A 27,450-nucleotide genomic window follows, 5' to 3' on the forward strand; every position below is an offset into this window, starting at 1 on the left:
TGGCTTTCCTTGCAACCTTGTCAAGCTCTTTCCATTCCAAACTGCCATCCACGCAGGAACTCTTCTCACCAATTCACAGCTTAGGAAGACCAAGTAAACACAAAGCTGTTTAGTTGCCAGGCGTGACCGCGATGAAGCCACACCTTAAAACACTAGGCCGAAAATTAGCGCCAGGAAGCAACGCCACCTAGCGCTGCAGGAACACCCTTCACGCAGGTCTCCACCTCCTCCTGACGAAATTAAAAGGAGGCGTGGCTGCTACCGCAACTATGCCCGGCCACTTTTTTCCGAGTCTCCTAGTTGTACCCCGAACACTAAAAATCGACGCACAAATTTAGACGGTACCATTCGTTTAATCTACTCGCCTTATCCAACTTTGAGATATTCTTAGGAAAATATATTGAAAATTAAGCTCTAAAACCACCTTTTGCATTTAATTTCTATCGTAGTGGCAAATGTGAGATATATAAGTGGCGATTTGAGGCAAATTATTCTGTTTCCCTGCTACTTCGGGCCTTAACCACTTGGGCTCGCCTATACGTCACTTCCGGAGATCGCGCTCTTGAATACCCAGAAAACTGGTGTGACTCATGCCTGCCGCTTTTCGTTCGTTTTCTGGACAAGCATGGGTCGGAGGAGAGCTCCAGAGGGTGGAACCCTTGGCCGGGCTCTTATCCGCCAGCAAGTTCAACGGAGCCGTAGCCACCGCCACCCTGACTCCTGGGTAAAAACCTTGTCTTTCTGCCTAGTTGTGAGTCTGAACGCTGCGAAATTTACGGTCAGAGTTCTCAGGAAAATATTCCAAAGCAAATGATGCCAAAGTAGGGTTTCTAGGGATGAATACAGTTGCCCCCGGTAACGGCGGGGATCCGTTCTAGACCCACCCCCAGACCCTCTCGGATACTGAAATGCGCAAATGCTCAAGACCGTTAGAATCAACCAGGCGGATAAACAGGCCCTCCTAGCAAGACACGGCCCAGAGGTGGAGGCTAATGTGATGAGGTCGGAGTGAGATCTTGAAAACCAGGGCAAAAGTTTGATATTTATCCTGTAGGCCGTGGAAGCATTTGGAAGTTTCTGCACAGGAATTACGCAAAAACGACTTCTTCTTGTATTCATTTTTCTAAAGAATTGATCCTCCAAGGGCCGCTGGTTGGTAGCAAAAGTACAAAATAATTCAGATTCGTGCTGCACTTTTTTTTATTCCCTAGTGGTGTTACTCAGAACTGGACAGCATTTCTCCAAAGTTTGGCGGGCCTAGTAGCTTCCTGGGCCTGGAAACGGCCATAGTTTTAGGATCCTTGAAGAGCGGATGAAGTGGTTTGATTGATTTGTAATTGTCATTTTGACATTTATTCCTCGAAGTGTTTGAGAATTCACGAAGTTCTCAGTAAAGAACTAGATTCTAATCCTTACCCTGACTTTTGCTGATTCTGTGGCCTTTGGGCAAACCACCTAGCCTTTTAGCCTTCAATTTTTTTATTTATTTGTACCTGTACAGAACATGTAGGTTAGGATGATGTTTATCTTATGAAACTGAGGTGTGTCTGGAATCAGATCAGTAAGTGGCAACTAGCCAAGCTTTTCACCCCACAGAATAAAACTCAAGAAAATACCACATTGTGTGTAATGTAATAAAGGTAACTTTCAGGATTCTTTTGTTTTCACTTTACTGAATGGTACACAGCATCTCACAGTATCTCACAGCATTTAAGTCACTACGTGAAGTGTATTTCTTACTGTGGGTGTCTGTCTAAAAAAGTTGACCAACAGTGGCTGCCAGAACCAGAGTATATGGTTTATGGGTTTAGATTCAAATACCTCTGCAACTTATTAGCTTATGACTGTAGGCAATTTATTCTATCCAGTTTAATCCTGATCGAGATATGAAGTTTATTTCAAAAGATTTTGAAAATTATATAAGAAAGTAAACGGAAAATAATTATCACGAGGTAAGAAAGTGCTCATTTAAATGTTAACTGTTACTAGTGTTGACTAAAAGAGCTAACACCACCCTCAAGGCCATAGAATGTTTTTTTGGGAATCGCAGGGACAGGGGAGCCTGGTGGGATGCCGTCTATGGGGTCACACAGAGTCGGACACGACTGAAGTGACTTAGCAGCAGCAGCAGCAGTGTTTATTTGGATGTGAAGAGCAGAAGAAAGCAGCTCTCTTACCCTCCTGTGTTTTACTCATAGCTGCACACAAGTGAGCTCAACGATGGCTATGATTGGGGTCGACTTAATCTTCAGTCCGTGACAGAACAGAGTTCCCTGGATGACTTCCTTGCCACTGCGGAACTTGCAGGAACAGAGTTTGTAGCTGGTGAGTTGTTGCTGAGTGCCTCCGGCACATTTCTGTCTTTGCTGACTAGATACAAGCAAGTCTACTGGGGGGTGTTTTGCCAGTCTTCCTAAACTCATAAGGGAGCTGCTTTTAACCCAAAGGCAGATATCTCAGGAGCAGTGCGGAAGGTTCAGTTGAATTCAACAGGGAAGTACAAAATGTGCCACAGTTGTAAAATTCAGCTCGAAAAAGCATCTGTGGTTACCTATCATTTCAAATTCGAGAAACTCAGTCTCTCATCAGGGAAGAGACCAGTTAACATTATGGTGAACAGTAACCAGCTTTTACCAGAAAATGTTTCCTGCTACCATTGTTAGAAGCAAAATCCTGAATTAAATTTAAGTACTTGTCACACGCTGGAGTGCATTTTTCCACGCATATAATTGTATTTTAGTCACTGCTTGCCCTTTTTTGTTTTTGTTTGTGGTTTTTTGTATGTGTGTGTTTATGTGTGTTTTCTAAGCACTTAGCGAGCTACCTGGCACAGAGATACCCTCACAAACTACTGTTTCTATTGCCCTTCTGTTACTATAACTGCTGTTTAGCAGATTTGTTCAAAATGCTTTTATTGAACCCCAGTTACTTTCAGGTATTGTGTGCCTACTAAAAGTATAGTATTGAGTAAGAGAAATTTTTATTTCTACAGAATTTTATCTTAGGTGCTATAAAAGAAGTCTGTAGCAGAGTAATAAGAGATGGATAAAAGGTGTCCGTTTCTATCTGAAGGAAAACTGGGGCTGGTCAGGGAACTCTTTACCCAGGGTCTGAGCCTTAAAAGATGAGTTGATGTTAGCGGGACAGGTGAGATGATGCAGGAGGTTACATCATCATACATCATAATGGAGGAGCTAAGATCTGAGCAGCAGCCTGCTTTGTTCAGAAAATGGTTAGAAAAAATCTCATGGTTCTTAAAGTACATGGGTACAAGAGGCGATGAACAAACACTTAGGGAGGAAGGAAGGGCCAGGTCCAGGAATGAGGTCTTTAAAGGTGTTGGTTGTAAGCAAGTATATTTTTTGAAAGATCACCGATGGCTTTTGAACAAGAAAGACCAGTTAGGAGACTGTTGCTTTAGTCCAGCAAGCGAATCAGGCCAGGGCTGAAAGAGTAGTAAAGAGAAGAATGGAGAAAAGAACAGAAACAAAACTGTTCGTGGTTAGACTAAACCAGACTTTGTAGAGAGGCTGGAGTAAGTGAAAAGAGTGTCTTTTTTGCATGTTAATGAGTACTCCTAAATAGTTTCGGTATACGGGTTGGTCTTCTGAGCAATGTAATCGTAATTAGAAGGTTGGAATTTTCAGTCCCACTCAGGAGAAGGGGGGCAGGGGGGTGCTTCCTTGGGGGCTCAGTGGTAAAGAATTCACCTGCAATGCAGGAGATGTGGGTTCGATCACTGGCTTGGGAAGATCCCCTGGAGGAGGGCATGGCAACCCACTCCAGTATTCTTGCATAGAGAATCCCATGGACAAAGGAGCCTGGACAGAGGCTGCAGTCCATGGGGTCCCAAAGAGCTGGACACAACGGAAGACACTGAGCCTGAGCGTGAGGGAAAGAGGAATTGGAGACTAAGTAAATCACTAATGACCAATGACATACCTCCATAACGAGATTTCCATAAGCCTTTCAAAAAATCCATAAAAATCCCTCCTGGAAATTAATTCCCTTTCGCTTAGTAATGGAGAATTATTTAATGATAGGATTTTCCTCAATTCTCTGTGTCTTTCAGACAGCACTTGTCTTGTGGACACAAGGGGACAGGGATTCTTAACCTGAAGACTACAAGTTTCAGCTGTCCACGAACCCCTGAGATTGCAGGCAGAATCGTACGTGTGTGTGTATACATGTACATAGTGCACTTTTGAATAGGGTGATGGTCCATGGTTTCTAAACTGGTTCTCGTGGATCCCTGACCTTAACAAAGGAGTGCAGAACAATGGAAAATGCTAAGTGTTCACTGGGAACTCTTCACTTTTAAAAGATGGCAAAGGCCACACTCAGCAAATAAGCAGAAGGTATGATATTGTGACATAAAAAGAAGTACGTTTATATTTGGTCTTCATTTCTGGTTCCTTGATACAAGCGTTTCTAAAACCCTGGTGATTTCTTGAGTGGTAGGGGCGAGAGGAGTGTCTTTTATTATTCATAATAAGCCCCTTTCAACATTACTAGGTTGGACTTCCCTGATACCTCAGTTGGTAAAGAATCCACCTGCAATGCAGGAGACCCTGGTTAGATTTCTGATCAGGAAGATCTGCTGGAGAAGGGTTAAGGCTACCCACTCGAGTATTCTTGGACTTCCCTTGTGGCTCAGCTGGTAAAGAATCCACCTGCAATGTGGGAGACCTGGGTTCAATCCTTAGGATGGGAAGATCCCCTGGAGAAGGGGATAGGCTACCCACTCCAGTATTCTGGCCTGGAGAATTCCATGGGATCGCAAAGAGTTGGACACAACTGAGCGACTTTCACTTTTCAACCTTACTAGAGTTTATGCTAATGAGGTGACCTGAGGTTGCTGTGAGAAGGATGGACAGTGCTTCTGCCTGGGAGCTGATTGCCACAGGAACCTACCCTGTGATTTGAGGGTTGGGACTTTTTGAAACTCCTCCCTGAACCCCTGGGGATGGGAGATGTCCTGGAGATTGAGTTAGTCATCGGTGCCCAACTATGTAACAGTGGCGCCCGTGTAATGAGGCCTCCATAAAAACCCATTCGCAGATTAGGCATCTGAAGTGGGGGCAGTCTCTTGATAGTGTCAGAACAGAACTGTAGGACACCCAGTTGGTGTCTGGAAAGTTGGAAAACTGGTTGTTGGCGTGAGAAAACCCATATATTTGGTGTCAGAAGTGTTGGTAGTGAAAGCAGTTCAGAGACAGGTGGCTGCATCATCCATCGTGTGCTTCCTGCTTATGGCTACTGAGATGAGAAGAGGAATGGGTAGTTGACTCTCCCTAAGATTTGAGATTTGGGAGCAGCTGCAGTACACTAAGGAATTTGATGTTCAGTCAGAGTGTGGAATGGGTATACTCTGCGGTTTCAGCTAAATAGGGAAAAAAGTGAAGCTATAAGCTGGATGGCGGACTGGGAAAAGAGGAAAGAATCAAGGGGCTAGAGGGATTTACAGAGCTTGGACCAAGCAAAGTGGGAACATTGGAAGGAGAAATTAATGTCAGAAATGATCAGGTATGGGGTTGGAGGGGTGTGTGTTCTGGCTGGTGGTTAAGGATGACATGATGAGAATGGTGACTGAATTGGCTGTTTGTACACTGGGTGACTGGACCGTTCAGTATTGGTGGTCACATGAGGGTAGTGGATTGCCGTCTTTGCCTAAAGATCAAGAGAACCATTGCTGAAGATGACCTGTTATCCTTGAATAGGACCTCCTCTTGGCATTTTGGTAAGAAGCGTAGCTGGCTCCCAAGTGCTTATCTCACTGGAGTCATCTGCCCCGGAGACTAGGTGGCTGTGTGGAGAGGTGCAGTGGAGAGGCCTGGAGCAGCCTGGGGGGATAGAGCCTAGAGCAGAGGCCTCTGGTTATACATACACTGGGTGCTTTTTTATTCCTTTAAATTCTTGTACAGCTTAATTGTGAGTGTTTATAAATGTTCTCTGTAAATTCTAGCTTTGTAGTACCAGTTCTGACCGGAGTGCGTCTCCTTGCTGAACTTTGCTTTTCCCCTCAGTCCCTTTGGCTTACAATTATTCTCCATAGGTAAAATGAGGAGATTGGTTGTAATGAATATTCACTATCGCTTCCCACTCCTATTGTTTCTGGTTCCAAGAAATGCATTTAGTATATGGAGTTTTATAAAAATCAGCACTTGAAAAAAGTGGTTGGCCTTTTGAAACATTTAGTAAAGATCTTTCCTTTTTTTTTAGGTTAGGGGAATCTATATAAATCAAGAAAGCTTAAATTCTGTTTTAGGTGCTCATATTTTTAATATTCTAAGTAATGAATTCACTCTCTATACTGCCTCTTAAATAGCAGTACTTTTTTTTTCCCCCTATGGACAGAGAAGCTTAATATTAAATTTGTGCCTCCTGAGGCTAGAACTGGACTGCTATCTTTTGAGGAGAACCAGAGAATTAAGAAACTCCATGAAGAAAACAAACAGTTCCTGTGTATCCCAAGGAGGTGAGTTGAGTAAAAATGTAGGATATTAAAAGGCATAAATGAAACCACTGAATGTAAAATTTTTTATTTGGTGTTCACTTTTTTCTGCTTTCTTTTCTCAACTGCCGTTATTAAATCCAGTTATCCTGTTCTATTTTGGTAACTCATGTGGGTTTTTTTTTTTTTTTTAATGATTGTTTCAGACCAAAGTGGGACCAAAAAACTAGCCCAGAAGAACTCAAACAGGCAGAGAAAGATAACTTTCTAGAATGGAGACGTCAGCTTGTCCGGTGAGTGTTCACCTCCATGAAGAATTTTCTTGAAATTTTGAGTTAGGCATGTTGGTGTGCTTGCATTGCTGTTTGTATTTTTAAGGCTTTGTTCTTTTAAAGAGGAATGGTAGATTTCATCATATAAGTGCAAATAGGTGTATGTGCGAGCCACATTGCTTTGTGCATGTGTTTCCTTGCACAAAGGTTGTGAGTTCATTGCTGCATTCCTGGCCTTTTCTCCTTTTCATGTCCTTCTCCCGCCGTTTGTCACTCTGGAGTTGATCACTGCTCCCTGGAGTCTTCTTCCAACGTGATGTATAAACCTCTAGGACTTAAAAACTTAAGTAGAAAATTTAAATTATACAAACTCAACAGAAAGGATATAAAAATCATTTGACAATTAATATTTGTGTGCTTATTTTTTAATGCAATGAATTTGAGTATTTATATTACTTGAAACCTAACTATCAAAATCTAGCAGAAATATAAACTTCTCATTCTAAAACCAGGTTGGAAGAGGAACAAAACCTGATATTGACACCATTTGAAAGAAATTTGGACTTTTGGCGCCAACTCTGGAGGGTGATTGAGAGAAGGTAGATTACCATTTTCTTCTGGTGTAAGGAGGATGTGGTGGTGGTGGTGGTACATTAGATTTGCATGTTATATATGTTTGTGAGCCCAGGGAGGGGTTAAGGAAACAGGATCAAGCTATACAAAGGGCTACTGAGAATTATTATAAAAATTGGAACTGTGATCCTACATTTCTTTTAAAATATAAGGAGGGGGTTTGTTATTAATAAACACATTGATAAACTTAAAATAATGTTTATTGTTTTCTGTAAGATGAGTTGTGAAGCACCTATAGTTATTTCAGCAAATGTATACAAATTCATACTAGTAACATGGAAAATATAGGTGTGAAAAAGGATTGGTGTCTGCTTGCAGAGAGCAAATGTGTTTTGGGGAGAGGTCAAACACCAGGGACACCCAGATAGATGAAATGCAATCCTTGCACTAAGTTGACGAAATACTAGTAAAATACAAGGTGGAGTGTGAGTCCTGCTGTGTTACAGATGGAAGGATCACGGGCCAAGTCAGAGCAGAAGGAACAGTTAGTAGTATTGGGGGAATTTAGGAGTGATTTGTTTCAGCTGGGATTTGAAAAGAAGAGAATGACTTTGATAAGTTGAGAATGGGAGATTTTTGATCATTGCCATGTCCTGATTGTTAGAAACTGATGAATCAACTTTCTTCAATCTCATTCTTTGTTATTGCTAAAGGGTTTTTATTTTTGTCAAAAGAGTGTATGAATTATTTATAAGGACCCCTTAAATTAACCTTATATTTGAAATGATGTTTTTAACAATAAGCCTTAAGGGGGCAGGGGTGTGTGTGTTTAATCTATAAAATACACTCAGTAAGAATGTTAGGAAACAGGATGCTTTCACTGGGATTCTTAGGAAAGAATATTAGCACATTTAGCATTATTACCAAGAAAAAGGACTTGTATTAAATTTGTAAAAGTCACTTACATTTCTTTTTAGGGTGATGAAAATGCTCTGGAATTAGTGGTGATAGTTATACAATTTTGTGGCTTATTAAAAACCACTAAATTGTATACTTTTAAAAGGATGAATTTTATGATAACATGAATTATCTCTTTTTCTTTAAAGTCACTTACATGCCTCTAACCCGTCTTGCTCCCTTGGGTAGAGAGGGTCATTGGGCTGGGATGTGAGGAGGTGAGAATATTATGGCAAATCTCTAAGCCTGAAGGAAGGGGAAGGTTGCTGCTAATTGCCAGGCTCCATGCAGACCTCTTAGATTGACCTAGGTTTGAATGGGGCTTAGGAAGACCCATTATGGCTCTTTTGGGGACTGGCGTGGACTGATCTCTTCTTCCTGCAGTTAGGATGTATATTGCTGAAAATGCCCTTATTTCCAAAGAGAATTGGTAACAATGTGGAATATTGAAACTTCTACCTTGAAGGAATGCCCCTATCTGCACACTCTTAGTTTATTTTTTAATTCTAGATTTTCTCCTATTTCCTATTTTGTCTGTCTTTTTCCACATTTCTTTTTTTCCCTATTTATTCTGGTTTCTGACTTTTGTGTAAGAGGCTCTCCACAGGTATCAAGTGATGTTTGCCATCTGTTTGTATTTAAGAAAACAAAGTGTTACAAAGCTGATTGACAGGACTTCTGTTTGGGTGATTTTGCCACCAGGTGAACTTCTCTGTATGGTGACTGAGCAGAGATCAATTTTATTTTGTTGGGATACCCTAAGATGTTAGTATCTATGGGTGTTTTCCCTAGGATCAGTGAGTTTCTTAAAGAGAAGCACGATCGTCTGCCAGGAACGGGGTAAAGGTGATCATATACTACACGGCAGCTGGGCCTTTCCACCATTTGGGGTATATGTAGACTTACGTTAATCCTCCTCTCTTCAGTGTGACATCTCTTTCCCACCTTCTCCTATGCTTGAGGTCTTAGCTCTGGAGCCTCTCAGGTTCGTCTTCTCCACAATAAAGCCTGGCCTCTGCCATTGGGATAGGGGGCTGAGGGGCTGTGGGGTGAGGTGTGGCTGCCTGGCTGAATGGAACAAGGGAATGGACCTAATCACTCCCTGTTCAGAGTGGTTTTAGCCCCACACCTTGCCCTTGTCTCAAAAGCTGCGTCTCATGCTTCTGATCCTGAGCTTTCTCGGAACTCTGGAGTGTGAACAGGCCTGCTTCTCATTGACTAACTTTCTGAGTTGCTCTTTTTGTCCTAATGAGTTCCAGCCTTTACTTTCATTTTTGTAGGTTTTAAGAGGGAACAAAGGTAACCATATGAATTCTTCCGTGTTTAACAGGAAGGCCCTTATTTTTTATGCCCCTAAATAAGCTGTTTGTTTCCCCAGAGTAAGCTTGGACCTGTTGAAACTTGTAGCTTCAACTGGATTACAGCATCACTTGTTCCGTTGCTGTATCACATGGAAGTGGATCTGAATTACATAAAAACACCAATAAAGTGACTCCTGCCCTGTCTCTTAACAGGAAACATTTATTGATATGTTCTGTAAAACAGCAGATGTCTCCTGTTTGATAACAGGCTAGCTATGTCATCTGCCTCTTTAAGTTCAAGAATAGTTATCAGAAAGGATTTGGTGTATGACATGTCAGTGAAATGCAGGAAACTGCTGAGGCACGGAGGGAAGCAGAATGCTGCTTCCAGTCAGACAGGGCGTTTCCATTGCGTTGCATCAACCCTTCCCAGCACATAACCGGCACTTTGCCCTGCATCTTAATTCAGTACACGAAGCAAGCCATCTTACACTTTGTCTTCTTACTGGTGTGTCTAAGCTGGTTATTCTTTCTGCCTGTTTGGCAGGTAGACATAATGTTTATGGACTTTGGTTCATTAGACTTTGTCCGTTTTTTGCAGTCATTTTTGCATTTACTGTTAAATCCTTACAGTTGGAAAGCAGTGGATATTACCTTAAAGAAGGAAATACTAGGACCCACTTAACTAGAGAACTTTTTAAGCATCTTGTCAGAAATTAGCAAGTCTATGAGTTCCTTTACTCACAAGATTATGCTGGAAATTTATTCTGAAGGAAAATGCAAACCCAGATTTGTCAAAAGCTCTGCCCTGATTGGTAGCCTTGATTTAACACATTTCCTTGGTGTTCAGCATGGTTTCATAAGAGTTACTTGAGGAAGAGCGAACCAGACATGGATTGGGAAGACTACTAGAAGGTGCTGGCACATGGCAGCTTGTTCCCTCCCAGCGGTGGTCACAGTGTCCTAGCCGCAGAGGCTGAGGGCAGGGAGGATCCTACCGGAGAAGGGCAGTATTTATTCATACAGTGCTGGCCTGCTGGTCCCCGCTACCTTTGTGAGGAATTTGAGGGACTTGCTGTCTGTGCAGAAAGTTTTTACATTGCTCCATCATCTTCTGTGGGATGAAGGGGGTTGGATTCATCATTTCCTGCTTCACTGTGGCAACTTAAGTTGATACTTCACTGTTTTGAATTTTTGGATTTAAGCACATTCTTGAAACTGGTGGGTGATGATTTGCTAGACGTCAGAAGGGTTTCAGTGAGGTTTATAGTGGCAGCTGTGATCAGGTGATGTATTAGGGCTTTTTGAGGCCTTGCTTAACACAAGTGTAGACTGGGTGCTGAGTATACAGTAGACCTCACCTTGGGTTGAAGTCTTTGGAATAACTCTAATCTTTCCAGGAGAGATGACTAGAAGGTATAGTTTAAAATTACAGCATTTTGAGAGCAGGAAAATGTTACTGTTACAGCATGATCTCTGGTCCAGAGTGCTTGAGTTCCCCTTCAAGCTCCATCACTTAGTACCTTGTGACTTTGAATGGACCACTTAGCTGTTCCAAGCTTGTTTCTTCACATATAAACTGGGGATAATTGTGCCCATTGAAAGTTAACTATATCAGTGCCTAACATATGGAGAATGTTTGCTCTCAATACTATTTCCTTTCACTTCACAATGATTGGCGTGTCTCACATTTGTTTTTCAGTGATATCGTGGTCCAGATAGTAGATGCTCGAAATCCGCTCCTGTTTAGGTGTGAGGATTTGGTAAGTAAAACGTGACAAGATTCAAACTTAAGAGGTCTTGGAGCAGCAGTGGGAGAGCAGTGTCACTGACAGCAGTGACTCTGGGCCAGCCTTTGCACCCTGTCAGGTCCCCGACTCCTTCCAAGGCCAGGAGCTTGCATAGTGGTACCCTTTAGACAGATGTTTTCTTCAGACAATTGTTTCCATCTGCAGGAACACACAAACACTCGAACTTTCTAGATTTTAGTTTAGAAGCCACTTTGTTCAGAGGCATTCGCCAATGTTTCTCATTTTTGAAGAGACAGTAAATGAAGTAGCATTTTGCTGATTTTGGCATATGCCTAGTCCCTTCATCCCACTAAGCTTTCTCTTCTCACACCATAGTTGCTACCTTCTGTGGTATTCAACAAATGATCTAAGTTTGTAAAATACTGCAGGGGTCATCATTAAGGTGTGAGGATCACTAGAAATGAGGCGATACAGGCTTTGAATTAATAAGACTGAACACACGTGAAGTATTCCAGCTTCCGTTTGAGGACCATAGTAGAACCATTGTTTTAAAATTTACTGGTGAATAGCAAAATTCAAAATAGGGAAACTCTTATTAATTCAGCTTTCAATATTTTTAGGGTATTTCCTAATGGAAAGCTATGCTTGGGAGTTAATTTAATCACTGAGTCTTATTTTCCTTTTAGACTTCAAAAATATTTTTTGTAATAAACGGTAAGATTATTATTGGCTGTCATCATTTGGCTTGAAAATAGTTCTTGCTGACTGACAAATCAGCAGTTCTTTATTTTTGCTTAAAAGAAACTGTATAAAGAAATGAGAACAGGGCAGGAAAGCATTTCTTTTTTACCCTTTAGTTTTTTATCTGAAGAGTTTGTAAGTATATGTGACCTAACTTCTTTTCAAAGCCTGCTGAAAGGATCCATAGAATGTACCATGATTAAAAATCTTTTATATTAGGACTGTTTTAAAACTGGGACAGTAAGACCTTTTAGTAATAGCTACTGGGGGAAGGGGGTCTTCAGTATAATTAGCCAAATTTTGCCCATTTGGAGAAATATCTGAGTATCTTTGTCTTGCCTAGGAATGTTATGTGAAAACCATTGATGACAATAAGGAGAATGTTATTCTAATAAATAAGGCAGACTTGTTGACTACGGAGCAGCGGAGTGCCTGGGCTGAATTCTTCGAAAAAGAAAATGTGAAGGTCATTTTCTGGTCAGCTTTGGCTGAAGCCATTCAACTGATGGATAACTCTAAGGTAACTGGGGATTTCTTCAGGTTGGGCTTCAGGGAGCAAGATTTCGGTTTATTAAGTGCACTTTGTTTTTTCTTATTGTTGATTTGTGGGGCTTTATTTATAGTAGGGTAGTCGGACACGACTGAGCGACTTCACTTTCACTTTCCTGCATTGGAGAAGGAAATGGCAACCCACTCCAGTGTTCTTGCCTGGAGAATCCCAGGGATGGAGAGGCCTGGTGGGCTGCCATCTATGGGGTTGCACAGAGTCAGACACGACTGAAGCGACTTAGCAGCAGCAGTAGGGTAGTATGATGACTTACAGACAAGTGAGTTGCAAAGTTGCTTTCTCTGAAGACACATAATTTTTTTAAATGTTAGGCAGAAAGTTGTATAGGACGTTTCCTAATGACTTTAACAGTTGCTTTTAAGAGAAGTCAAAACCAAAATTCAGATACAACTGAATGTAATAATTTCTCTGGACTCAACTAGAATCTCTTTTGACTTTGTTTTGAAAACAAAGAAATGAGGTAATAACTAAATTAAGATAAACCATGTGTTTTAACCCAGTTTTGATAGAAACAGTTTAAGAGTTATTTTCTAATAAAAATTAATGATAACCAGCTATGGAAAGAACTTAGCAATAGCATCTTAGAGCTGAAAGAGACTTAAAGTCGTATCTTTTCCTGTCCACCTCCTTTTGTCTCACCTCTGTTTATCAGCCATTGCTGACTAGTTAGTGGTCTGAGCTGGGTGCTGTGAATACAGCCCCTTCTTGTTGGTGAGCTCACAAGTTAGTGAGCTCTATCTCTGTGAAGGACTTCTTCCCTCTACCCCGCTGGCAGACAGTCACATACTCTCTGGGGCCATACATACCAGATGTCTCATTCTTTTTCTCTCCAGGGTGAAAGTTCTTCATTCAGTCCAGTGAGGCTCAGCTCTCCTAACCTTGATCTAAGGCCTCTTACTTTCTCCCTGTGTTCTGTCTTCTGCAGAAGACACATTTTTCCGCTCTGCTGCTCCTTACAGACCTGTCCTCCAGTGCACTCCTCACCCTAGGGCCTCTCTGCCTCAGTCAGGAGAGCACCTAAAATGGGTGGCCACTGATCCAGTGTGGTCTTTCAGGTGTGGTTTGCCCAGGACATGTGTTCTTATTTCTTGTGGTCAGGATACTCCCAGGAATTGAGAGTTTTTGTTAATTCACCTCCTTTGAAAGGAGCTTATGCTTTTGGCTCGTTAAACCTATGTACAACCATATCCCTCAAATATTGGGTTGGCCAAAAGGTTTGTTCTGATTTTCCTGTACTACCTTAAAGGAAAAACCCATATGAACTTTTTGGCCAACTCAGTATTTAAAAGATAAGATTTTACCAAGCAGAGCTCATCTATCTTTACATGTGGGGGGGGAGTTTCTCACTTTATTTTTAGCTCAGCTTAGGACATGTTCCTTTTAAATATTAGTGGTTTGCGGACAAGGTAGAATTCATTTCGGATGTGTCATTTGCTTTTCTCTTCTTCCAGCGTTGAATCATCTGCAGATTTTGTGTTGGTCCTTCTGTTTATTCTTAATGTTCATGGATAACGCTGTTGAGTAGTCTGGGGCCGAGGACAGAGTTCGGCGACCTTTCGTGGACTTAATAAGCACAGGTGTACCAAGCATTTAAGATGTATTTGAAAGGCTATAAAAGTGGTTATTGTGCTATTACTGTTGTTAATAAAAGCTAATCCACAGAAAACCTGTTCTTAGCAGGCGCTGCTGTTCTGAGTGCTTGCTGTGTTTTATTTCATCTTCTCCAGAAAGAGTGTAACTGCTTGTAATCCTTGGGCAATCTGGCTTCATAGTCTGTCCCCTTCACCATGGCTTCTCTTGTTTCAAATCCTTCCTGGAAGTTGGTGTCTAGTTGTGGTGCTGAATAATTATTTATCAATATATCACTCAGCCCTGATGCACCAACCCAGTGGCCCTGTTGAAAGTGGGAAAAGGATCAGTTTTTACATCTGTGGTATTCCCTGAACTGACAATCAAGGAGTAGATTCCCAAGGGAAATGGGATTTGTTTGCAAGATCTGTTCTCAGGTAATCTTTGCTGCCTCCTGTTGCTGACTGTCAGCTAACTTGGGGAATTGTTTCCCTGTCAGACTGGATTACCAGTGCTTGGTTTATGGAAGATATTCTTTTTTCCTTTTTAAAAATTGAACCATATATATTTGGGCTCCAAAATCACTGCAGATGGTGACTGCAGCCATGAAATTAAAAGACACTGGAGGAGAAGGGGACGACCCAGGATGGGATGGCTGGATGGCATCACTGACTCGATGGACGTGAGTCTGAGTGAACTCTGGGAGTTGGTGATGGACAGGGAGGCCTGGCGTGCTGCGATTCATGGGGGCGCAAAGAGTGGGACACAACTGAGCAACTGAAGTCTTCTGAAATCTCTGTTCGTGATCTTCCACGTTGTTACCAGCTGCTGTTGTGATATCGTATCTAATCACATCTGTCATTTGAATATCAAGCATGAACTTATTAAAAATAGATATTCACTATTTTTTCACCTATCTGAAGTTTAGTTCTTTCTCCATGGTTGTTTGGAGAAGGAAATGGCAACCCACTCCAGTATTCTTGCCTGGAGAATCCCAGGGACAGAGGAGCCCGGTGGGCTGCCGTCTATGGGGTCGCACAGAGTCAGACACGACTGAAGCGACTTAGCAGCAGCAGCAGCCGCCGTGGTTGTTTAACCATTCTTCTTTTTTTTTTAATGGGACTTTTTTTTTAATTGAGTACTTTTGTTTTCTCTTGGCCATTTGTTAAATTGCACTGTGTTTCCCAAAAGATGGACTTTTCCCTTCTTTCTTTCTTTTTTTTTTTTTTTTTTTTGGTATGTGTGTAGCAGAGTTTTATTAAAGTGGAAAAGGGACAGATAAAGCTTCTGACATAGACATCAGAAGGGGGTGGAGAGTGCCTCACTCTAGTCTTAGCAAGGGAGCTATATATACTTTTTCAGTTGGTCCCTTCTTTCTTTTAATTTTTGATGTAACTACCGCAAAGTCCTTTTGTTGCCTGTATCATTTTTCCTGAACCTGAACTGCTTCAAGCCTTAGTTTTCCTAGTACATACCCACGTTTAGTTCACATTCTTGTGTTCTGCCTCTTTCATACTCTTAAGTGATTCGGAATAGCACATACTGACTTCTTGACATTCATTATAGAAATTGCTTCCAACGCCAAGTTTCTTTTTGAGTCGCCTGAAATGACAGTGAAATCATGCCTCTTCTCACTGACTGTTTCTCTTCCCTACAATGTAGGGTACCTGTTTAACTGAGTCCATCATGCCCTCTCCTGCAGATTATTTGGAAATGACAGGTTTGCATCATTTCTAAATCTAAATCAATTCACCCTTATTGATAAGAATTGGTAATACTGTAAATTGTTGTATTTCTGCTTTAGTGTCCATAAGAATTCAGAATGATTGTTGTTAAGTTGCCAAGTCATGTCCAATTCTTTGTGGTCCCATGGACTGCAGCACACCAGCCTTCTGTGTCCTTTAATATCTCCCGGACTTTGCTCAAATTCATGTCCATTGAGTCGATAATGCCATCTAACCGTCTCATCCTCTGTCGTCCCCTTCTCCTGCCTTCTATCTTTCCCAGCATCAAGGTCTTTTCCACTGTGTCAGTTCTTCATATCAGGTGGCCAAGGGGAGTTTCAGCTTCAGCATCAGTCCTTCCAATGAATATTTAGGACTGATTTCCTTGAGGATTGACTGGTTTGATCTTGCTGTCCAGCGGACTCTTAAGAGTCTTCTCCAACACCACAATTCGAAAGCGTCAGTTCTTTGATGCTCAGCCTTCTTTATGGTTTAACTCTCACATCCATACATGACTACTGGAAAAAAAACATAGCTTTGACTGTACAGACTTTTGTCGGCAAAGTAATGTCTCTGCTTTTTTAATATGCTGTCTAGGTTGGTCATAGCTTTTCTCTCAAGGAGCAAGTATCTTTGAAGTTTATGGCTGCAGTCACCGTCCACAGTTATTTTGGAACCCAGGAAAATAAAGTCTGTCGCTGTTTACATTTTTCCCTATCTATTTGCCATGAAGTGATGGGACCAGATCACATGATCTTAGTTTTTGAATGTTGAGTTTTAAGCCAGTTTTTTCACTCTTCTCTTTTACCCTCATCAAGAAGCTCTTCAGTTCCTCTTCACTTTCTGTGATTGAAGTGGTATGATGTGCATATTTGAGGTTGTTACTTCTCTTGGCAATCTTGACTCCAACTTGTAATTCATCCAGGAGTAATATACCCATGAATTGTAAATGATTTTTACCATTCTCTTTCCAAAAAAAAAAAATCATTGCTCGGTGAATAATTTCCATGCACGGTGTTGTTTTGTCGCTCTCATATTTCACACACAGGGACCTGTGCTCCATGGTGCTCTGATTTATTAAAGGCAGTTATAAAAGAATAGTTTTCTTAACTGTGAGAATCACTGTCTTTGAAAATGCAAATATATATTAATTATAAATTATACCCGTCTTGCTTTGTGCAGAGAAGAGAATGTTAACTGTTTTACTGTTAATGAGAATGTTTTTATTTTATTCTACAGCCCATTGCAAAAGTACTGCCAAGGAATTCAGCTTGACACAGGCTTTTCTAAATTCTTACTCTTTTTTTAATAGATAAAAGAGTTATCTATTAGACAAGATCAAGGTGTTCAGGGTAGTATGGCCTTAGACAAGAGTTATCTGTTAGAAAAAGAATAGATGTTATTTGTTCAAAGTTCAAGTAATATAAAAATGTGTGATGTGAAGGTCCACCTCTAGAGGGCACCACTGTTGATAGCTCAGTTATAGTCTCATGTTATCTCCTCCATCTATCACCTTTTCTCTTCTTCATGTTTTTTGTCCTCTGTTCATCTTAGATAACCACCTCTGAGTGTTTTCACCAGAGTGAAAAGTGCAGTTGTTACACGCTTCTGAACTTAATGTGGTTTCTGTTATTTCATCAGGAAGAAGTAAACGGAGACCCTGGGGAAGCTATCACAGCCGAGTTTGAAAACTCCAGTTGTGACGAAGCTGAAATTCTACACAAAGAGACTGAACATCTTTCACTTGGTGAAGTTGCCAGTAGTGAAGAAGATGAGAGTGAGTATGAGGACTGTCAGGAGGAGGAGGAGGACTGGCAGACGTGTTTGGAAGACAGCAGCGGCCCTGATGAGGAAGCCTGTGGCCAGGACTGCAAGGAGGGCCATACTGTGGATTCTGAGGCTCAAGGAAGGAACGCCCCACAAAAGAGGCAAATACACAATTTTAGTCACTTGGTATCAAAGCAGGAATTGCTCAAGGTCTTTAAGCAGCTACACTCTGGAAAGAAGGTGAAGGATGGACAGCTTACTGTTGGACTGGTAAGATGAGATATGTCATAACACTGATTCATGGGGGTCTGTATTCCCATGCACTGGAACCCCAGAGACCAGTCAGGCCCTGGTGTCACAGGGAACACTAAAGACTTCTTCTTGCCCATGGGCGTCGTGGGAGCAGGCCATGTGTGACAGGCAAAGCCCAACTCAAAGAATGAACTTTCTCAAGGCTTAAACTGGTTACACCCCTGTTCGTATTAGTTACCTTCTGCAGTCTCCCAGTTAATCCCTCCATGTTTCGTGACTTACAAGAGATACCAGAATGCAAACTTTTAAGGTTGTCTTCTGCCCTCCGGTCCAGTGTTCTTTCCTTTAGATAGGGTAGGCCTTTGGCATCCTGTGATGCAGGCTTTTTAGATAGGGTAGGCTTTTGGCATCCTGTGATGATTGCCAACCTTAACTGTAGACATTCCGTCTGACTCCCTTCTAGGTGGGCTATCCAAACGTTGGTAAGAGTTCAACAATCAACACCATCCTAGGCAACAAGAAGGTGTCTGTGTCTGCTACGCCTGGTCACACCAAGCATTTTCAGGTATTTGCACAGCATCAGCCTCGCATTTACTCCTCAGACAGTTCCTCCCTCTGAGTGTTTTCTGAAGTTCTTTGCCACTCGTGTGCTGCTCTTCTCCCCTTCCTGTGCTGTGTGCCCAGCCTAACCGCCTTACTTGTCCTTCAGACTCTCTATGTAGAGCCTGGCCTCTGCTTGTGTGACTGCCCAGGCCTGGTGATGCCGTCCTTTGTCTCTACCAAAGCCGAGATGATTTGCAGTGGAATCCTCCCAATTGACCAGATGAGAGATCATGTCCCACCTGTATCACTGATATCCTTGGTGCTATGCCAAAATTGTGGTGGTTCTGTGTATATTGGAGCTTCAAAAAAATCTGGGTAATTAAACAGGGGAGGAAAAAATAATCCCTCCTTACATAATTGTAAGGATTAGAAACAAAGATTGTGTGATTTATCTCTGAATTAGGATTTTCTCACAAATCTGTAGTGTATTTAGGTAAAAATTTGTCATCTTGAAGTCTGTTTCAGAGATAATATTTTTAAAGGATACATTTGGAAGTAATCATTGGTGCATAAGGCTTTTTTTTAAAAGAGGGACTGAAAGTCTTTTAAAATTAAGAATAATCATACTACTTTGGAGAGGTGGAAAATTTTTTGGCACCATGGTACTGAAATACAGTGTTCTTAGAAGATGCCATGGGGAGGAGGAGGAGGGTCAGTTCAGGGAAGGAGATTCCTTGACAAGCTTATGTTTGCCAGAATATTCCAAGACATGTTTTAGAAGCTACATACGGCATTGACATCATAAAGCCTAGAGAGGATGAAGATCCCCAGCGACCTCCAACATCAGAAGAACTGCTGACGGCTTATGGATGTGAGTGGTGATTTATTTTAAAATGTGAACAAAAAATAACAATATAATTACTGACAGAAACAAATTCAGAATTTTCCCTTAGCATTTGTCGTCTTTCAGGGTTGATATTTTTGTGATCCTTTTGGTCTTTCCTGCAGAATAGCCTCCAGGTAGCTGACTTGGTAGTGGTTTTGGGGTCCAGCAGTAAAGGAGGGGGAGCCGGCTGCTGCCTGAGTGGTATTTTACTTCATGTTAGGTGCATTTTAGAGTCGGAGAAGGAGGTGTGCTGTGTGCCTTGCCTCTTCTCAGGTGTTCATCATAGAAATCAGTGCCTGGGAAACGTGTCTTCCCAGGCCTTTGTGGTCTCAGGCTTTTTCCTGTAGGAGGCCTTGGACCCAAGTGTAGACGTAGGGGTTCTGATCTGAGGCTCTGTTGGCTTTTCTTCATGGGAGTTCCATGTAGGAACTTTCCAGGTGGTGGTGGTGGTAAAGAACCTGCCTGCCAGTGCAAGAGACATGAGAGACGAGGATTCAGTCCCTGGGTTGGGAAGATCCACTGGAGGAGGGCATGGCAACCCACTCCAGTATTGCCTGGAGAATCCCATGGGCAGAGGAGCCCAGCAGGTTGTAGTCCATAGGGTTGCACAGTCAGACATGACTAAAGCAACTTAGCATACACACACATGAGAATTATCTTTGTCATTTCTCCAGTTGACTGTGATTTACTATCTTAAACACAAACTTTAATCTGGAGAGACCTGTATCTACCTTAAGAAATATCAGTGTTAAAAAATTTCCATGTATATGTATCTTGCCTTTCAAGAAATTGCCCTCAGCTAGGAAAGAGTTCAGGTTATTGGAGTGCTTACTGGCAGAGAAAGGTGATTTGATATAAACCACAGTTAAATCAGACCTTGAATTTTTGTCTTAGTTGAGATATTTTAAAGAGGATGGATATTAAGCACTTGTGGTAAGACTAGTATAGTCACAAAATCATAGGACAAGAAGGGGTCTTAAAGATGCCCCCATCCCCCATCTCCCTTTCCTTACAACAAGTAATCTGAGCTCCGAGCATGAAATGACTTGCCCAAGGCGGTGTCTGGTCCATGGCATAGCCTCAGTGAGAACCTAGGTTTCTTTCCTAATCCATCTCTCCCTTGTGCTGGCCTGAAAGACTGGGAAAAGTAGACTTTGCTTCAGACTTTCCATCTGGTTTGATATCCAGAGAAAACTGAAAGTAATATGAGGCTTTTCAAATTTTTCATCTAATTCTCTCTGGTAAATCAAAAAGTGAGGACAAAGCCAGTTTGTAAAAACACATGCCTAAACATTCTTAAAATACTAGTACAGTTCATCATCTGTCCGTGTATTTGTTAACCATTTTATCTTCTAAGAATCACTTTTTTCTCTGCATCATTTGTGCCTTAATGATTTGTAGCAGTTCTTTGCCACCTATGTTTCAAATGTGTTTCCTGATGTATATTTTCTTCAGCTCTCTAGAAGTCAGTTTTGTTCGGTTTTTAATTTTGTTGGGTTTGGTGTTTTACTTGGGAAAAGCTGTTTTCCTATAATTTTTTTTTTTAATTTTTAGATTTTCATCGTCCTCCCAAAGGTATTTTTGTGTATATTTATAACTACTTTCTTCTAAACTAAAGGACCCAACATAGGGCTGGTACGAGGAGCTGGGTTTTGAACCTGTCAGCTAAAGCCTGTGTTATTATCAGCTGTGCTCTGTGGTTCCCTTCTAATTGGATTAGTATTAAAGGGATCTTTGTTGTATGTTTGGAAAACTGAAAAAAGTGTAGGTATATCATTAAATAAGAAAACTTGATCTGTTGCTTTTGGTTTTGCTGATAATGACAACATAGCATTCTACAAGTAGCCTCCTTGAATCAGTGTTTAAAATCAAAGAGATCAAAGAAATAACTAGAGTAGAGAGAGACTGAACGTGTTTATCACAACATGTTGCTAGGTGTTTGTCAAAAGATCAAATGTACCGGTATAGCCGGTCCTGGATTATCAGATATATTTGTAATGCTAACCAAAATATTTCCTACGTTGTTAATTGATTTTTTTTTAAGGTAGCAAAAGAATGCAGTGTAGTAACAGAAAAGGCTAGATTTCCATTAACTTCAGGTTTCCTTGTTACAGTGCCTTCTAACTGAGGCTTTACGGAATTCATTTTTCCTCAAGGTATGCGAGGATTCATGACAGCACATGGACAGCCAGACCAGCCTCGATCTGCGCGCTACGTCCTGAAGGATTACGTCAGTGTAAGTGAGCCCTGCCTTTTGTTCCCTCTCGAATAAGTAAGGAGGTCTTTTTCCATTACATGTGTTTAGGGTAATGGCAACCAGCTGGGTTATAAAGGAGATATTTTCTTTTTGATACTGTTTTATAACTGGAATTATACTCTTGACCCAGGGGAGCCAGCGTCATATAAAACGTAGAAAGGACTGACATGATACGAGATAGATGAACATCCCTGAATATCTGTTATCAGTAAAGGTGATAAAGTATGTAAGCCTGTGAGCTATTATTTCCCTGTTACAGTGAAGACATGGTAAGTTTTGGGTTTTTCTCATCAGCAAAATAGGAGTTCATAGTACCTATCTCATGAGATTATTGTGGGAAATAAATGAGAATGGTGTATATGAGTTGGAGACAGACACCCCCATGTACACAAACACCACTTAGCTCTGTGCCTAGTGTAAAATTAGCCCCAGTAGTTTTTATTATTAGCAGTAGTAAGCTGCTGCTTTCCACAAAAGGTATTCTGGGAGGCTTGTAATAATTGGCTGTGAGGATGTCACTTGATTCCCTCCTTGTCTTAGTATGTCATCACTGGGGCTTTGAGAGCACAGAAATAAAAGAGGACAGCCGTGTTCTTTTTTTTTCAGTTTAGGAAGAAAATAGAGCACTTGTACAGATGAATTACTTATTAATTATTCTTTGCCATTTGTCAATCTGTGAAGGATAGAGGGGTGGTGATTGTTGTTCAGTCGCTCAGTCGTGTCCAGCTCTCTGCAACACCATGGACTGCAGCACGCCAGGTTTCCCTTCCTTCACCATCTCCTGGAGCTTGCTCAAACTCATGTCCATTGAGTCTCTGATGGTATCTAACCATCTCATCCTCTTTCACCCCCTTTCACCATCTTTTCCAGTGAGTCAGTTCTTTGCATCAAGTGACCAAAGTATTGGGGCTTCAACTCCAGCAACAGTCCTTCCAATGAATATTCAGGGTTGGTTTCCTTAAGGATTGACTGATTTGATCTCCCTGCTGTTCAAGGGACTCTTCAAGAGTCTTCTCTAGCACCACAGTTTGAATCTATCAGTTCTTCAGAGCTCAGCCTTCTTTATGATCCAGCTCTCACATCCATACACGACTACTGAAAAAACGATAGCTTTGACTAGACGGACCTTTGTCGACAAAGTGATGTCTCTGGTTTTTAATATGCTGTCTAGGTGGAGGATGGGGAAAATGAGTTTAAAAACAAGCACAGTCTTTAGAGTACACATGGGAGGAAGAGGAACCTTGGCACCCAGTGAGCAATGGCATCAGGCCCAGTGTCCCCACTAGTGCAGCCACACTGTCCACCTGCAGCCTGGCTTCTGTTGTGGAGAATGCATTAAGCACAGGGCTTCCCTGGTGAGACTCAGTCAGTGAAGAGCCCACCTACAGTGCAGGAGCCTGCCTGCAGTGCAGGAGGCCAGTTCAATCCCTGGGCCAGAAGATGCCCTGGAGAAGGAAATGGCAACCCACTCCAGTGTTCTTGCCTAGGAAATCCCCTGGACAGAGGATTCTGGTGGGCTGCAGTCCCTGGGGATGCAAAGAGTTGTTCACGACTGAGTGACTAAACCCCCAACTACCACATTAAGTTTTGGATTGGCCAAAAAGTTTGTTCAGGTTTTTATATAAGATGTTACAGAAAAACCCCAAACAGCTTTTTGGCCAACCCAATATAATCACGTACTTGTACTGAGGAGTACATTAAACAAGATAAAGAGGGGCACAGAGTAGAAAGACTACATTCTAACTTAGGACTATGGAAGGAGTGAGGCCTCTAGAACGCTAAGGATAGTCGTCTGGGTGTTAGGACTGTCTGGTCGCAGTGACCAGAACTCATCTCGGCTATGAAAAGAACGAAAGTTCCATCAATGTGCCCTGGCGAGAGGCCACCGCTGTGAACTTCACACAGATGCTCTGAGGGTGTGCTGTTACCACATGTGTTATCTCTGCAGGGTAAACTCCTGTACTGTCATCCTCCTCCTGGCAGAGATCCTGTGACCTTTCAGTACCAACACCAGCGACTCCTGCAGAAAAAAGTGAATGGTGGGGAAATAAAACTGCAGGTGGTTAGAAATAAAAAGGCATATCAGATTGAAAATGTAGTGGACAAAGCTTTTTTCCATCAGGTGAGTTTTTTAAAGTTTTTTTTTTTTTAACTTCTGATCCAATACACTTTATTGAATAGCTTTATTGAAACAGCTTTATTTAGTAACAGCTTTATTGAAATGTCATTCGCATATCATTGAATTCACCCTTTTAAAATATATGATTTAATAGTTTATGGTATATTCACAGAGTTGTGTTAACCATCACCACCATCTAATTTAGAACATTTTATCACTCCAGAAGGAAACCTTGTACCCATTAGCATTCACTCCCCATTCCCCACTTCCCCTAGCCACTTCTAACCAGCCATCTACTTTCTCTATAAATAGATTGTTCTGGACATTTCATATAAATGGGATCATATACTGTATGATCCTTTGTGGCTGGCTTCTTTAGCTAAACCTAATAGCTTCAGGGTTCATTCACGTATCCATACTTCTTTTGCTTTCTATTGCCAAATAATATTTCATTAAATGGAATATACCACATTTTGTTTATTCATTTATCAGTTGATGGATATTTGGGTTGTTTACACATTTTGTATATTATAAATACAGCTGCTGTGTACATTCACATGAAGGTTTTTCTGTTCACATGTATTTCATTTCTCTTGGGTGCATACTTTGGAGTAAGATTGCTGGGTCATTGGAATTGCTGTATATTTAACCTTCTGAGTAGCTCCCAGACAGACATATTTTCCAAAGTGGCTACACCATTATACATTCCCACCAGCAATGTATGAGGGTTCTAATATCGCCACATCCTTGCCAAACTACAGAAAGGTAGAGATATTTAAGCTAGGGTTTGAGAAACAAATAAAAATGTGTCAGTGGGAAGAAGTGATGAAATTTCCAGGCAGAAGGAGTAGATGAACAGAGGCAAAAAGATATGGGAGTGTGGACTTTATCAGCACCAAACCCATGTTGCAGGTGACCCTGTGTGCTGTTGGAAGGAATATGGACTTGCTTCCCAGTCTGCAGGGGCCCTTCAGAGATCTGTGAGGACAGGACTTAGATACGGATTAGAGAACTCTGATGGAAGTGTGGACTCCGGACTCAAGGAGTCTTGCGGTGGCCCAGTAAAGGCCAGTGAACACCTGGGTTAAAGCAGTGGGGATGGAAAAGAGGGGAGGATGTACAAAGTTCTAGAGACTGGAGTCCACAGAACTCAGTGCCTAACTGTTGTGACAGATAAGATGGAGTGTGTCATCTTGGGGGCTGAGCAGGTTTTTATACCACTGGCCGAAATAAAGAATGTAGAGTCAGCTTCTAACTAACTGAGTTGCACAAGTAGAATTTTGATATCGAGAGAGATTTCCAGAAAATAGCTGGTATTATGAGTATTGATATAGATGGTGTTTGAAGCCATGGGACTAAACAAAAGTTGAAGGCAGAATGAATTGAAGACAAAACTCTGAGAAACTTATTTCGAGAATGGGGAGAGAAAGAAGAGCAGTGAGAGACGGAAGTCCACTGTCCTGGAGTTCTCCACAAACAGTTCTGTGCGTATCCTCTGAAGGAGACTGCTGACACCGCCGTTAATATCTTCCCTTATTTCCTAGGAAAACGTGAGAGCTCTGACCAAAGGAGTCCAGGCTGTGATGGGCTACAGGCCTGGGAGTGGCTTGATGACAGCAGCTGCTGTGAGCTCTGAGAGGGGGGCTGGGAAGCCCTGGAAAAAACACGGCAACAGAAACAAAAAAGAGAAAAGCCGCAGACTCTATAAGCACCTGGATACGTGAACTTGGACGCAGCAGAACTGGCACCTTTGCTGTGCATCTGTGGTGCTATGGGTGGGCCCTTGTGATGCACACACAGCAGCCGGTGTTAAGACCAAGGGGCTCCTTAGAGCACCAGCTCAGACTAACAGTTGTCTCAGGTTCCCAGGACCCTGCTCCTGTGGAAGGCCGAGTTTAAGATGAGGGAATTTATGATGTATATTTGTGTAAATATATACACAAGTGCAGAGTAATTTATAAATTGGGAATTTGGGGGAAAGATTAAAGTTCAGCTGCTACTTGTGGGTTTTTTATTGGCTCCTATAGATTTATTGCTATTTGGACATTTCAGATTCTTTAAATGATTTTAACTTGCTAAAACATGGCTGGATTTTTTAGTACATGATTAAATTTGTGATACTCAGCCTCACACGCATACCCAACTTATGCCCCTGATATGGCAGAAGGCATATCAGATTTTGGAACAGGGATTGGCATGGATGAGTTTTAAAGCCTGTGGAGAGCATGACCTACTGAAGATTTGAGTGTCCACCTCAGAGCTGGGAGCATGTGTTTTTTTTGTGTCATAGATGGTTTTGGAAATTTAATGAAAGTTATGGACACTTTGTCCAGAAAAATGTGCATTACCACCTACGCAGATATGCAAAATGTATCTAGAGAGTCGTAAATCCCAAAGTTCATGAATTCACAGTTAAGAAGACTTGCCTTTAACGGACCGTAATATATTTGGTATATTTGAAAATGTGTTCTATCTGGGGAATTTAAAATTTTTTATTCACCAATTTAACAAATACTCATTGACCAACTTTTCTATTTTGATGAAGTCTAAATTTATCTTTTCTCTTTGGTTGCTTGTGCTTTGGTGTTAGAATCAAAGTATTGCCAAATGCAAGATTACTAAGATATACTCATTTTTCTTTTTCTGAAGAGTTTTAGGGTTTTAGCTCTTAAATTCAGGTCTCTGGACCAGAGTTCACTTTTGTACGTAGTGTGAGTTAGGAAATGGATCAGCTTAATTCTTTCACAGGCGCATATCCAGTAGACCCAGCACCATTTATTGAAAAGGCTCGTCTTCTCCCATTTAGTTGTTTGGGCACCTTTGTGGAAAATCAAGCATAAATGTGAGGGCATTTCTAGAGATGTACCTTTGACAAGTCAAACGTTCATGAGTGGATAACCACTGTCAATAGTATCGGACTCAGCTTTCTAGCAAGTATAACTTGTAAGAGATGGATGTCTCTGCAGATGCCCCCCCACACACATACACACTCCACATCCCTCAGTGTGAAATGGCATCCGCCTGCCTGCAGCCCAGTTCCTGTACAGGCCGACCGCTTGCCACAAGCCCTGTGTTCCCTGCTTTCCCACCTGAGGACTTTCCCTGCACCCCCAGGAGCTTGCTCAGCCTACACAAAGGGCAGCTTGGAAGGGCAGGAGGCTGAGCCCCCGCAGAGTAGCCCCCAGCCGGTAAGAAGTGGGGGCCGGCTGGTAAGTACTCCAGCTTCCTGTCACCCAGCACGAACATTCTAGTTTCTCACAAGATCCTTAGTGGAACTGAGCCCTATTTGCCCACGGTTAAACTGTCTTGTTAACTCACCTTTCCTTGCTCTTCTCCCTACCCTGTCTCGGTTTCGCTGCTTCCTCACTTCTGCTTCATGGAGTTGCCTCCCAAATAAACTAACTGAACCTTTGCTTAGAGTCTGAGGAATCCAAACTAGGACATCCTGAAAGAGAATTTCTGTTTTCACTTTTGCTTCTGCCTAGAATATGTCTTGTTAAGCAAACTTGAAATTTGTAAATAGTATGCCCACCCTTGTAGAGGTTAGTATTTGGAGATTTTTGAAGGGCAGTCATTATCACTTTATTGTTTTGAAGTTTTTTCCCATATTTTATTACAGGGGACATACCATCCTTTTAAAGCAGAATGTGCTATATGTGTGTCGTCTGTTTACTTTGAGGAAATTAGAAGGAAGTAAAGTTTTGTCAAGAAACCAA

At 41.7% G+C, this 27,450-nt stretch overlaps 1 protein-coding gene across 1 annotated transcript; it reads left to right on the forward strand.

The window, feature by feature from the left end:
* The first annotated feature begins 549 nt into the window (after window positions 1-549).
* Window positions 550-27,450, forward strand: LSG1 (large 60S subunit nuclear export GTPase 1). The gene is made up of 14 exons (XM_060404399.1): window positions 550-724; window positions 2,199-2,325; window positions 6,358-6,478; window positions 6,661-6,747; window positions 7,239-7,325; window positions 11,260-11,320; window positions 12,393-12,569; window positions 17,552-17,947; window positions 18,393-18,494; window positions 18,639-18,791; window positions 19,229-19,343; window positions 21,515-21,594; window positions 23,564-23,737; window positions 25,279-27,450. The coding sequence occupies exons 1-14, from the start codon at window positions 626-628 to the stop codon at window positions 25,456-25,458; spliced, it is 1,959 nt and encodes a 652-aa protein (XP_060260382.1). The 5' UTR covers window positions 550-625; the 3' UTR covers window positions 25,459-27,450.

The sequence above is a fragment of the Ovis aries genome, chromosome 1, assembly GCF_016772045.2.
Source record: "Ovis aries strain OAR_USU_Benz2616 breed Rambouillet chromosome 1, ARS-UI_Ramb_v3.0, whole genome shotgun sequence".
Lineage (NCBI taxonomy): Eukaryota > Metazoa > Chordata > Mammalia > Artiodactyla > Bovidae > Ovis > Ovis aries.